The 14300-nt window shown below is 33.1% G+C and overlaps 1 protein-coding gene across 1 annotated transcript; it reads left to right on the plus strand.

Annotated features, from left to right (window-relative positions):
* Positions 1-411: 411 nt before the first annotated feature.
* On the plus strand, positions 412-7413 carry LOC111638737 (cytochrome P450 4C1-like; the record flags this gene model as incomplete). Its single annotated transcript, XM_023384490.1, has 10 exons — positions 412-537; positions 610-695; positions 787-977; positions 1043-1112; positions 5425-5551; positions 5611-5796; positions 5877-6050; positions 6460-6526; positions 6636-6815; positions 6880-7413. Coding segments are annotated over 10 exons (1365 nt in total), but the record flags the coding sequence as incomplete, so codon positions are not given.
* Positions 7414-14300: the final 6887 nt, after the last annotated feature.

The following is a 14300-nucleotide window of genomic DNA, read 5'->3' on the forward strand; positions in this document are numbered from 1 at the left end:
ACTTTTCAGATTCCTCACGTATCAATTATTATGGAATTTAATCTTTTGTCCTAGTAAAGCACTAAACTATAAAAAGTTTGTTGACGTGTGTAAGTTGATTTAAATAATTAATCAAATAATAATTATTACAATATAATTTCTGAATTGACGTTGATTTATTTTGTGTTGTTAAAGATTTTCTTCAATGTTTAAAAGGAATTTGCTTGATAAATCCAAAGGAAAAAGCGATAANGAATGAAGGAAGACAAACACATTTCAGATTCCTCACGTATCAATTATTATGGAATTTAATCTTTTGTCCTAGTAAAGCACTAAACTATAAAAAGTTTATTGACGTGTGTAAGTTGATTTAAATAATTAATCAAATAATAATTATTAGAATATAATTTCTGAATTGACGTTGATTTATTTTGTGTTGTTAAAGATTTTCTTCAATGTTTAAAAGGAATTTGCTTGATAAATCCAAAGGAAAAAGCGATAAAAGTTTCTTTCAAAGGAAGTAATTATTTTCTGTTTTCTCGTCCCGAAACAATTGAAGTAGGAAGTAGTTCTTTTATTTATTCTGCACAAATGTCTGTATTTAATTTGCTGTCGTTTATTTGCTTGCAGGAAATATTAAAAAGTTATAACACGATTAACAAAGATACCTTTTATAATAAGTTCCGTTTTTTAATCGGAACAGGACTTATTACTAGGTAATAAGAAGCAAAAAGTTATTTTTAAAACTTTTATTCAGTAATATTGTGTTGTTTTTTTAAAATTTCTCATTTTTTTAATTAAAAACAGCTCTTACAACAAATGGAAAACACGGCGGAGGATGTTAAATCCTGCATTTCATTTTCAAATTCTCGAAGATTTCCAAGAAATCTTTTATAGAAAGTCGGAAACTCTAGTGCAGAAGTTAAAAGATAAACGTGAATCCGAGGTGTTTGATATAATTCAATTAACTTCACGTTGCACTCTGGATGTAATTGCGGGTGAGATTATATTTCAGTGATTATATTTCTGTAAACAACCAGATATATTGGATTTTGTTTGACAGAGTCGGCGATGGGGATTGATATAAACGCTCAAGATGATTCCAACACCAAATATGTACACGCTGTCGAATGGTAAGTGACTATTATTACAAGTAAATTTTGTCAATATGAATTTATTAATCAGAAATTAATTATTTAGTATTGATATGTCACCGGGACCGAAAGGTATTCGAGGACACACCTTTCGAGAAACGGCACTAATGAAACGAAAATGTAATTTTTTTTCTTTCTGGGCCAGGTCGGCAAAGGCGACCTGGCCCAGAAAGAAAAAAAATTACGAATTTACATAGGGACGGATAGGGCTCAAGCCCTGGCCCCCAAGTGTGAAGGGCCCACAAGAATTGAATTATTATCATCAATTTTAATACGTTTTTATTAACAACTAGCTTACTTGTCGCGCATGCTGCGATCTCAGAAGAAAGGAAATTCAAGCAAACTCGTTATGATAAAATTCAATTTACATGTTATCATTTTTATTGAAACTTATTATTATTATTCATTTTCATCGGGAAAACATTTCAAAGTGTCGTTTCAATTCTATTTAGGCCTGTTTATTGGAATGTTTGTGGATACACGATATTTTTTTTTTCCGTCTGGTGCGTACACGAATAAATCAGGTTTTCCGACACGTGAGCCAGCCACATACAGTTGTCCATGCGAAAAGCACGGATTTTCTATATTTTGCCCATACACTTGCAGCAATTGATAGAAGTGCGATATTTCCCATTTAAATATATATATTTTTTAATCCTTTATAATTTTAATTATTTAATTGCTCCTTCCTCTCTTCCTTGGCATGTTGTGAAATTTCTGATAGTTGGATAATACCGTTTTATTGTAATTTGTCTTTTTAAATTATTTTGAGTCAATATTAACATTTGGAAAAGGGGGGGATACCTAGATCGGTAAAATACGCGAATTTCTTCCTACAACTTCGGTTGTTGTTCGGGATACAGTTAAGGTTTTAACGAAGTTCGAGCGAATACGTAATTAGCAAAATCAAAGTCGAAATAAAGTGATTAAACAAAAATTATTAAAAATATCATAAATAACAGTTCACAAATGCATATACAGTAGAGCCTCGATTATCCGACTCAATTGGAGACTGGGGTTGGTCGGATAATTGAAAAGTCGGATAACCGAAAAGTATAAAAAAATCCATTACTAATGTAGTATATTATTATATCCCATGTAATTAGTATATTAGTATATCGCTATTAACTAGTGATGTAACGAATATTCGGTTACTATTCGGTATTCAGCCTATTCGGCCTATTTTTCACTATTTGGCCGAATACCGAATACCTAAAACAGGAGTAATAAATAACAAAAACACAGTAAATTAATCATTTTGGTATTTAGATTTAATGTTATCGAGTTAGTGTTGTTTGTTTATATTTATTTATAACTTGTAACATGCACAAAATAAAAAAGAAAATAATATTAGTCACATGTATTCACAATTTATAATTACAAAGATCAGCACACGTACACGTCTATCGTTGAAGAATCCTCGCACATCTGAGGGTCTAACCCTGCCTATCCTTCTTTTTAAGCACTAGTCTTTGCTCTTCCCTTTCTCTTTCCTCTATCGCTCTAATCCATGTATGCCTGTGCATACATCATAATACGCGCTCACGATACTTTCGATTCGTCACTTTTTCGTCGTAGAGTTCCCATTTTACAATTACGTGACTCAGCCTGGTGATAACGGAGGAAAGAGACAGATAGGACGTTGGTATAAGTCACAGTTATGATTTCACAGCTTCACAATCGAGACAGCTTGATAGCCCGAACGGTCCCAGGCTTTCGATCGTGCACGCTAAATGACTTTCATTACAAGCATTCAGCTTTCCGAAGTCTATGACAACAATTGTTTGGCATTGACGGCCGCGAATTTCGTGCCAATAAGCTGCCTCGACTTGTTCGATTATGTTATCAACTCAATTTCAAATTTATTTTCACATTTTTACTTCGCGGTCCTTCTCTGTTCTTTTTCCGTTATTTACACGTGTAGGTCATTTCATTTGATATCATCATTTATCACATACTTCCATGACACTCTTGTCTGTCCGCTACAACTGCCAAGAATTAACGCGATTGGCGAAGCGTAGTGACAGCGGGCCAATAGAGATCAGGATCCTTGCCATAATGCGGTTTGCGCGCCAATTTTCGTACGTGCGTTAATCAAGCCGAATAGTTTGGCCGAATATTCGGCTATTCGGCCACGCTCTTGGCCGAATATACTATTCATTACAACACTACTATTAACCTACTTCTCGTTAAATTTTCATCGATGTTAAACCTAACAAATTTTTAACAAATAATAATCGTCGCTATTGTATCCTTAAAAATTATTTTATTGCTCACAAAACAAACAACCACTCATAATTAAAAAATTAAGCCTCGTTTAAATACTGACCTCCTTTTCATGGTCGAGACAGTGTTGCCAGCTAAACATGCGAAAGTTTAACAAAAATAATATTAAAGTGGCCAAGACATAGCCAAATATTGTAGCGCCACATCACTAGCGGACATTTGAATTTGCCGACTAGAACGCAGTCGGTTAACCGAGGTAACGGTTAATCGGGGGTCGGATAATCGATGCTCTACTGTATAGAGATATTTTTTGAAGGAGGAAATGGTCTTCACAATTTGAAATCGATCGAACACGCTGCTCAAATGCTCGTGTAAACGCGCGCCATCTATCGTAAAAAAAATGCCAGAAATCTTCGCGGGAGTATATTAAACAACTTCTCAAAGTTTCACGGCAATCGGATAAACGGTGTAGTAATGCATGAAGGACACACACACACATACATTCATTTTTATATATATAGATGAGCAGTTATCGTATATTAAAAAATAGTTAATATTAATAATATAATAATTTAGAGTATTATTTGTTTTATTGTTAATAGAGCCCCACTGGACTTCAATAAGTTCTAGGCACCGATAAAACTTAGATCTGGCTCTGGGGTTGTCCTTATCCCTTACAAGCACTTAGGAAGGAAAAACTGCGACTCTTTTAGACTCTGTTTTGGGCTCTTTATATTTTTGAATTCATTATTATTTAAGATTAGGGGTCAGAGTGTTTCTATTCCACTAGTGTATAAATAAATAGAGTAGAACTTCGAACGTAATGTGAGAATCTGGAGGGGGAGTGAAACACACAACTGGAATAATTAAAAAAAATTAATTAAATAACTTAAGAATATAATTTTTAAGGCGCAGAAATCGGATCAAAAGGTCAAATTAGAAAGGTAAAAACAAAACCCAGACACTTCCTATTTTGTCCGATTTTGTGAACGATAAAGCCGATCAAGATGACCATATAAGGAACAATTATTACTAAGGTTGCAAGACAAACTGACCTTAGTCACCTCCAGCAATTAATTGAGTTGGTTTGACAGCTCGTATCAAATTCATGAGGTAGAATGAGTAATCGTAACGGATAGAAAGAGGTAATAAATTTAAAGAAATGTTCGATTTCTGACAATTAACATAAACAAAACCCGGACACAATCGAACTTAGAACGGGTTGCATCGTACCTAGCATTAGTCAGCTCTCTCAAAGACGGGTATAAAAAAAAAGCTTAGACGCGGACATCGAGACGGATATCATCAGACCCATACCGCCCCATACCGCTATACTGATACATCAGACCCATACCGCTATACTGATAATCGCGTATGGTCGACTCCGCCGATCTGGGACATTTCGGCAACCACTTATATGAAGAGATCGGGAACCAAGAGGTATTATTTTAGACTATTATTTAGACTCTCTCTCTCGGGTCCCTCGTCTTAGTTTTAAGCTAGATTAATATTAGGTTAACATAGAAAATATTGGGACAGATAAAGATCCAGAACTTAGACGGTCTATCGACAAGAACGAAGTAATCATTGTCGCCACCTAGAATTTTTGACTATTTCCATGTTTTGTATCTATTCGTTTTTGTAGTCGCTGTGTATTATTTTATAATTTATTAAATATTATATTTTACGGTTAATTATATGTCCTCCTTGAATACGGCCGACACCTTGTCACGACCTCGCTCAGCCGATAAGTAGGGACAAGCTCGGATCTCTACCACCTCGGTTCAAGCAGTAATATATAAAAGACTGCTACAATATAGAATAAGGTTGACATATTTGTGATACACGATATAAAGCTTCTATTTCAGAAAGATTTGGTTACTGCTGCTATCGATAAAACCCATAGATTTTTCGGGATATTTTGCTCACATTCGTAGAACTTCATACTTCATTGTGGGACCGGTTCCACCCTCTATGAACATAACGATAAAGGCTTTTATTAATGCTTGAGAAAAAAAAAAATTAAAAAATTTTTTACAATTTTTATTTACATTTTAAAATATAGGCTTACATCACATTCTGCTGATTTTATTGTGCAACCTTGGTTTTGGTTTCGTCCTTTCTCTTACTTAAACCCATTGATAAAAGTCATCAAAAAGTGTAGAAGAACAGTTCATCAACTTCATTTAAAGGTAAGCCTTCGATTCACTCTATCGAATCGATAAAATTTAATTTTCTAATTATTTTTCAGGTAATCAAAGAAAGAACAGAATTAATCAAACGAAATCAACACATGGATGATTTTCAAGGAGAGGAAAACACTTTAGGAATAAAGAAGAAAAGAGCTTTTCTGGATTTGCTTCTATTTCATCATTTGTCAGAAAAAACTCTTTCTGAAAAAGATGTCAAAGAGGAAGTTGACACATTTATGATTGCTGTAAATAATAATATTCACTTCGAACGAAAAAGTTTTAAATCTTTTTATTTATTTTTACGCTTTTCTAATTTTCAAATTAGGGATTTCATTCCGTAACCGTTGGTATCGGCTGGACTTTATATCTTTTAGGATTGCATCAAGACATTCAAGAAAAGGTGTTTAAGGAATTAAAAGAAATTTTTGCCGACGGAGAAGATAGAATGATAAATACAGAAGACTTAAGAAAGATGAATTACTTGGAATGTGTAATTAAGGTATTATTGTAGTTGTTTTCTTGTAAACGTTTTTCGTAAAAGAATGGGCTTAGAACCATATATTTCACTCGTCCGGCTGATATATAATACAGGAGAAGTATGACAATTAGTCAATAATGACTTACAAGAGTTTTATTCTTTTGGACTCGGAGGATTTCCAAACGTCGAAAATTGCAAAAAAGTTGGACATTTTTCTGTTTTTGGAAGTAAGCTAGTGAGTAAAGTACGATTTTTTTTTCTTGCAGTTTAAAGGTTAAAAATGGTAAAATTTCCTAGAAATTTTCAAGAGAAACATTTCGATTACTCGAAGACGCCATACAATTTTTGAAACTATTGCTAATGTTTCTTGTTTAAAATATTTTTCGCCTGGAAAGTTAGGTAACTCGTTGCTGGATTTTTATTACTTTAGGAATCGAACAGAATTTATCCACCTGTTCCATTAATTATGAGAAGAAACGTTTCAGAAATGAAAGTTGGCAAGTATTCTAAAAATGAATGTACTCGTATACGCAATTGTATATAGCATGTATTAATTTTAAGAATTTATGAATATATAACAACATGTAGTGTATTTTGGTCTTGCAGGAGACTTTATATTACCACCAAACTCTTCGATTATGATAAATATTCACGCACTTCATCACAATCCGACCGTCTACGAGAATCCAGAAATTTTCCATCCGGATCGATTTCTTCCAGAGAATTTCCAGAAACGTCATCCGTACGCATTTTTACCTTTTTCTGCCGGTCCACGTAATTGCATCGGTGAGAAAAATTAATCCATTCTAAAAACAATTTTTGTATTTCTACTAAAATATGATTTTCGTAGGTCAAAAATTCGCCATGATGGAGATGAAGACTGTCCTGGCCAACGTCATTCGTAATTTTAGAGTTTATTCATTGGATCCTCGCGACAAGATGCTCGAAAGTTTAGATGTCACTCTGCGACCAAAATATGGAATAAGAATGTATATTAAACGGCGATGAGGATTTAAGGCATTTGCGTGTGACATTATCACTATTACTTCTGAATTAAAGTAAACTTTTCTAAAGTTTAAACGTGATTTCTTTGATTTGAGATGCACAGTCGAGATGGATCGTTGGCGTAAGTGCATCTCAAACCAGATTGTGGATGACCTAGAAGAATTTTTTTCTGGTTGGAAGTGCGGTTATTCCGAAATAGTATGTTATATCCTAATTAATTTCAAATTTTTTTCGGCCAAGATATTTTTTTTTCAAATGCAAAGAGATGACAGAAGAGTGCATGGTCTAGATTGTATGAGGATGTGTTGTTTCATTTTAATTTTTGGATGTTATACACCAGTGGTTCTCAACCTTTTTTGTTGATGTACCCCATTAGCCCATTAGTTGTTTCTCAAGTACTCCATATATTTTTGTATGTAAATTTTATAATTACTTCGTTAGATGTATACAGCCCTTATAACTGAGCGTCATAAAAAAACTCTAACTAACTAACTATAACTATAAGTGAATTACTTATTTTTCGTAAATAATAATAAATTTAATCAGGTACACACATTTATTTATTACACAGGTCTGGAAAAAAAATTTTTTGTAGACATCAGATATTTTTGCTGAATTATATACGTTAAAGATCGGAGATTCTAAAAATGACTTCCGTTACATCCCATCACGTAAAGGTTTTTTGCAAAATAAAAACAAATTTGTAATAAAAACTCTTATTTATTAAAATCAGGGCTGTGGAGTCGCGTAAAAATCTACCGACTCCAACTCCGACTTAGAATTTTCCTTACCATACGACTCCGACTCCGACCAGGGGCGGACTTGTTACCGAAAGAGACCCGGAAATTCTGATGGCATCAGGTGACCTCAGAATAAAAGATTCAATAAATAGAGTTTTAATAAAGATAGAACGTACAAATTTTTTATTCCAAAGCTATAAGACTCCTCCAAGTAATATATAAATATGTATTCTATAACTTTTACTTCTCCGGCTTTTATATATAACAGAGGGAAAGTGTAACGCTTTGTCAAAAAATGACCTCTCCAAAATTTTTCCATTTTTGGACTCGGGACACCCTGAAATTTCGAGATATGCAAAAGATTCGAGGTTTTTTTCTACATGTGTGGATGCTAGACTCTGTGTGTGGGGCATGATTTTGTTCACCCTGTTTGAAGCCTAATAATTTCTGTGATCAGAGTGGTCAGAATCGGAGTCAGATGGTCTAACACAAGAGTCAGTTATTAAGCGTCAAAGTGGTTGAACTAAATCGTGTCCCCATACACATTCTAACATCTTAGGCGAGAACATCTTAACGGGTTTTACTGTACTATTATAAAATGACAAAAAAGCTTACTTTGTAGGTAGAGACGAGTTTTATTTTATTATTATTATTTTTTAAATTTGAACGCTAATAACCAGTAAAGTAGTCATTAAGACACGTGACCACTTTTATGTCTTCACCCTGTCGACCTTTAATTGAGAACCAAAATTTAATAGTATTAATGCCCTTTTATACGCAAGCCACAGTGCCACATTTCGTTTCTTAAACTTTACCCATTCTGAGATATTGTTTAATATCTCAAAACAGAAAATAATGAAATTAAACAAATTAGACGCCAACACACACACTCACGCGAATTTTTCACCTTTTATTGACTTTTTTGAGGGGTTCGGGAGGTCTCCAACGTATAAATTTGCAAAATAAACTTGGAGGGTCAAATTTGACACGATTTCAATACTTTTCCGTTTTATATACATTACAAGTTGGGAAGTAAAAAAAAGTCTGAGTCGACGGATTTTTGGACGACTTCGACTCCAACTCCGGCTAAAACACCAAAACTCCACGACTCCGACTCCGACTCCGACTCCACAGCCCTGATTAAAATGAACTAAATATACTATATTTTCTTACAACTAATCAAAAGATTGTTTCTGATATTTATATACAATTTTAGGTCTACTCTTTTTTCTTCTGACACCTTTTCTTTTTCTCTTTGATGCTTTTCTAAACTCGTTTCCTATTTCCTTCTCTGGTTTCTCGATTGACCATCCGGTTGAGAACCACTGTTATACACAATAAAACGAACAATTACCATGTACGGATAGAAAAACAATTTCTCTTCTATTTACAAATTAATATTTACATTTGTCTAAGCTTTTTATTTCTATGTATACAGCAGTTATGGGTGGTTATATTTTGAATCTGTTTTATTAGGAGTATTTATCAAGTTTATATATTAAATCTGTTATTTTTCGATAATTCGATGACATTTATGTTTATACTATAAATTGTAATTTTCTCCAATAATTCTTTTTACAATAAATCAATGCGCTATATACTGTATATTTTCTTATTCTTCAACTACTTTACCGAATGTCCTGTAAAGTAATAACGCAATACGAATTTCTAGACAAAATAGTAAATGTTCAAACCGTATAAGTATAAATATTAACTGTTTAGAAGATAAAAAATAACTGTATTTTGGAATTAATCCTGTATTTTTCATTTTTGATTTTAAACTCCATAAAAGAATTAAAACAAATTATAATGATATTGAAAACGATCAGCGATATAACTGCATTAATTCCTAATCTATTTTTAACGTTTACTTTAATAAATAAAACTAATTTAATATACTTCAGAATCTATTCAAGTGTCACAGACTGTTATAAATTCGCGTTAAAGGCGCGTGTATTTGAACAACAATAAAAAATCAATTAGAATTCTTTAAAATCTATAAAATAAATAGCAAAAATGACTTTTAATACAGTAACATATAAATGTCATATATAATTACATATTTTAATTTGTTTTTAAATATACTTTATTATTCTTTAAATGTAGGAAGAATTCCGTATGACTTTTTCACAAATAACAATTTAATTCGTATCTTTAAATACCCAATGAGCAATTATATTTTGTGACATGTTCACAGTGGTGGGATGAAACTTTTAATCATATTTTTTATGTATTTAATTTAGTATATTGCTCTCCACTTCAAATTAGTAATGGCTTGCCTTTGTATATCATACTTTTTCTATTAGAAATAGACACGTGCCGGTTATCTATCTAACACCTTTCAGGGGAAAATGTTTGAATTGAATTCTCCTACTTCCTCTGTTTTAGATCGGAAGTTTCTGTATAGTTAATTGGGGCTTACTACCCCTTCTCTTTCCACCTCTTGTCTTGGATTTCGTATAACTTTGTTGTAGCGATTACGCAAGGACTGACAGACATAACTGTGGGAATTTATAGCTGTACAATTGTGGCATTGTTTTGCTAAGATTTTTTTTTCATCTTTTTATTGATGATTTTGTACCAAGCATTAGTTTTAATGCCATTTTAATGATTCCAGTGATGTCTATTGCTTCCCATTTCTATATACTTTCTTTACTAAAATACAGCATGTAACATGTATGATGTTATATCTTGTATCTTAGCAAACATGTTTTCTATAGCATTACCATGAGGAGAATATGGGGACCAGCCCATCACATACCATTTGCCAAAAACTACTCCCAAGATAATTTTATATTATGAGTAGATGCATTATCTTGTTAAAACTGGAAAAATTTCTATGCAATTTCTTTTGCAAATGGAATTAAATACCATCTAGCACTTGCTGATATACTACAGCAATGAATTAATTCATTTTTTCCTAATATCGTCTCAATAGGTTTTCCAGACGTCTGGCCCACCCATATTGAAGAACTTTTCACTGCTCCATATTTATTAATTCACCTCATGTCATATATTTAGCTCATGCCAAAGGCATCTATTTGTGACTCTTATTTACAGTCTGGAATTTGTTTTATTTTCTTATTTTTAGATGTTTTCATAACTGTATACGGTGGGTGATCGGTTAACGAACAGATCGGACAACGAACAAATCGAATAACGAACACTTTCGCGAAAAATTTTTATGATCGGACAACGAACACATGATCTGATAACGGACACCCCACAGAACAAACACAAGAAGAAGCGACGTAAAATATTTGAACACCGATTGGACTTTCCTTGTCTTCGGGCAACAATTCGACACTTTCCGGAGTGTGGGAGACATCGAAATCGACGCTCAAGCCGGTATATACCGATTGGATAGTATTCCTCCGAACTTTGAAACTATCCCTTGTAATTCCAGCCGTTTATTTTTCTGAGAAAACAATTCTTTTGTCTATTCGCGAGACTGTCGGGTAGGCACTCGATAAGTTTTGCGTCTGTTTTTCTTTATGAAAGGTGAGAGTATAATAGCAAAGGTAAAGAGTGGGCAGACGATGCCTAATGTTGTTGTACAGTATGGCGTGAACAATTCTACAGTAGGCCGCAGTTCATTTTTTTAAGAAAAATACTGTATAATCAAGAAGACTCAAGCAGCTAAAGGAGTAACAAATATCACATCTGAGAAATATAAAACATCGAAGAGTTCATAATGGAACCCGAAACTGATCTGACGAAAGAAGAACGCCATGAACTCTTGAATGAAGAACACCAAGAAACTCGGCGAGATATGTTTTCTTCTGAAAAAGAGGATTAATGTCGATATCTCTTATTAAAGATCTTTTAAAGAAGTGGGAAGATGGCAGAACAACGGTCTTAGAATGGCATCCAAGCCAGGTTCAGACTTGGGGATTTCTACAATTGCAATGCTATTAATTACGAAAAATCCTGAAGAAGAGAGAAAAGCAATCGACATTAGACAAATTCTTTAACCCTTTCAAATGAAAAACATGACTAATAAAAACGCAAGACTTTATACGTATGTATTTTTATATAAACATATAAATAAACGTACATATAAATAAACGTTACATATAAATAAACGTAGTAAGAAAGTATATATTTTTTATTTTGGTGGGTCCGCAGAACGAATTAATTAAATTCCCATTAAAGCCTATGGTAAATCGATAATCGGTTAACGAACAACGCGGATAGCGAACAAAGTCTTGGAACGGATTATGTTCATTAACCGATCACCCACTATACTGTTGATTCTCACACATAGGCTTATATAGCTACATGAGATGAAATTTACCTGTCATTTTTTGAAAGTAGCTTCGTCGTTTCGGAGCAGAGTGTGTTTGCAAAATCTCACGTATTTTGCTTTGTGTTAAATATGCATAATGGGTAAGTCTGATGTCACGCATCGGCAAATAAAGAAGTTGCAACTGCGATTGTCTGCGGAACTCGGCTGAATTTTACTGGTAGTAGCATTGACCATGGTTTAACGAGCTACTATGGCACGGTATGGAAAGTTTTGCTAAAGATTATCCATTTATATCTGAACGTGATCAGCGACATCAAAACATTATGACCGCTCCACATCGCTCCACAGGGTACAGCTTCTATGACATCGGAGAAGAAAGTCATTAGGTGCTTCTTTCAGTTTCCCATGAGACTTTTACCTGTGGAATTACTTCGGGTGCACATTTATTTTAACGGAATCACAAGGTTATTAAAAGAACGATTCACTTTGATAGATATTCAGACATGTTACGTTGTGCTGTAAAGAATGCTGTACACAGGTCAGCAAAAACGGTGAAAGTAGGAAAATGATAGTACTGAATGAATTGCAATAATCTCATTTAAGTTTAGTGTTTATTATTCACATGTCTGTCCTTATTAACTCCATTCTATAATGCACAGCGCCATATTTTTCCTGTTCCTGTATCAAATTTGGTGCGATTTTGGTTGTTAGATGGTACTACAGGCGGCTTTGAGTACTGTCAGTTTAATTATGGCCTTCCTGTACTACCTATTATTTATATATATATTTTTAAGTTTATTAAGAGAAACTATAAATAAATTACTAAATTATTTAATACAGTAATTACAAGTAAAGGTTATTTTCTATCTTAAAAATAAATCTCTCTTTTAAAGAATGAGGATTTTATCTCATAAGATTCTATAAGCTTGAAAGAAATTAGAATTCAATTATTTTGTCTTCTCTGAAGGCCAATCGGTGAGTGGTCACTCAGGCTTGACTATTAACACGCAATTTATTTTTAAAATAATCTTTAAATCAAGGAAAACTTTAACACATATCATCTGAATGTAAATATGCAATTTAGCACGAATATAACAAAAATTGCGAAGGTTGTTCAATGGATGAGGCCACTGTCTCGACTATCAAAATTAGAAATGTGTCAGAAGGAGTAATTTTCAACAGAAAAAAACAGTAAATAAATCAGATGTGGTCGTGTATATCTACTCTAAACTTTATAAATAGCTGATACAATACTGACAGAGATAGAAGTGCTGTCATTTTTGTACAGCGGAATACTTTATAAGGTTTCAACATTGCTTGCCTTTTCTGTTGAAACTCGATTTTGCTTGAGTAGTAAGAGTGCATAAGTCGGTGACACAAATTGGTTCCTTTCGAAATATAAAATCTTCTAATAAAATATTTTAATCGGGATATAATTAAAAACTTTAAAAATTAACAAATAAATTTGTCTTTGGACCTAACTGTATAAGTGTCCTTTCTAGTTATTCTTTCGAACACTTTCAAGAAATAAAAACGTCACTATTGCACATGATCCTTTTCTTGAGGCTAATATTTTTCACCGTATGCCTTTTGAGATTCACGTCATTAATTATTCGTGTTGTGAAATCAATCTTTCGAAATTTCTGCTGTTTTTAATTATTTTTCTATGAACAAAGATTAATTGTTATGAGAAAATTTTTCCTTTAGATTGAAAAAGTTTTTCATATTCTGTTGTTTAAATCAATGGTCCCCAATTAGTGGTACGCGTACCCCTGGGAGTACGCGAAATTCCATTAAGGGGTACGCGCGGCAATCTAAAATCAGTCGATTTAAAATTTAAATGCATGAGATGAAGCAATCAAAGAAATAATTGGTGGACCATCAAAAATTCGGCAATTTATAACATGATGTTGAATGCAGAAATTCTTTTATTCATAACTAAATATATTCTCGAAATTTCATCAAAACATGCATTTGTGACAATACGTAAATGAAATTTTTGTGCAAGAAACAAAAATTGTACAATTTGTGTTAATTGTACAATTATCATTATTATCATGTCAGCGAAGCGGCAATAAAAAAGAGGAAAAAATGAACCTTTACTAGTTAGTTTACAGGTATATAAAATGAAAAAAATCAATCTTAAAAGTACAAAAATAAAAAGAGTATGCAGGTGACAATAAACCTGATTTCCATTTGTTAAATACGTTGAATTCGCAGACCTCCATCGATAATGAATATCATTCATCCAACATTTTATGTCTTTCTTCCAACGTA

Source organism: Centruroides sculpturatus, unplaced genomic scaffold, assembly GCF_000671375.1.
Source record: "Centruroides sculpturatus isolate CEXI.00-Female unplaced genomic scaffold, Cexi_2.0 scaffold1159, whole genome shotgun sequence".
NCBI lineage: Eukaryota > Metazoa > Arthropoda > Arachnida > Scorpiones > Buthidae > Centruroides > Centruroides sculpturatus.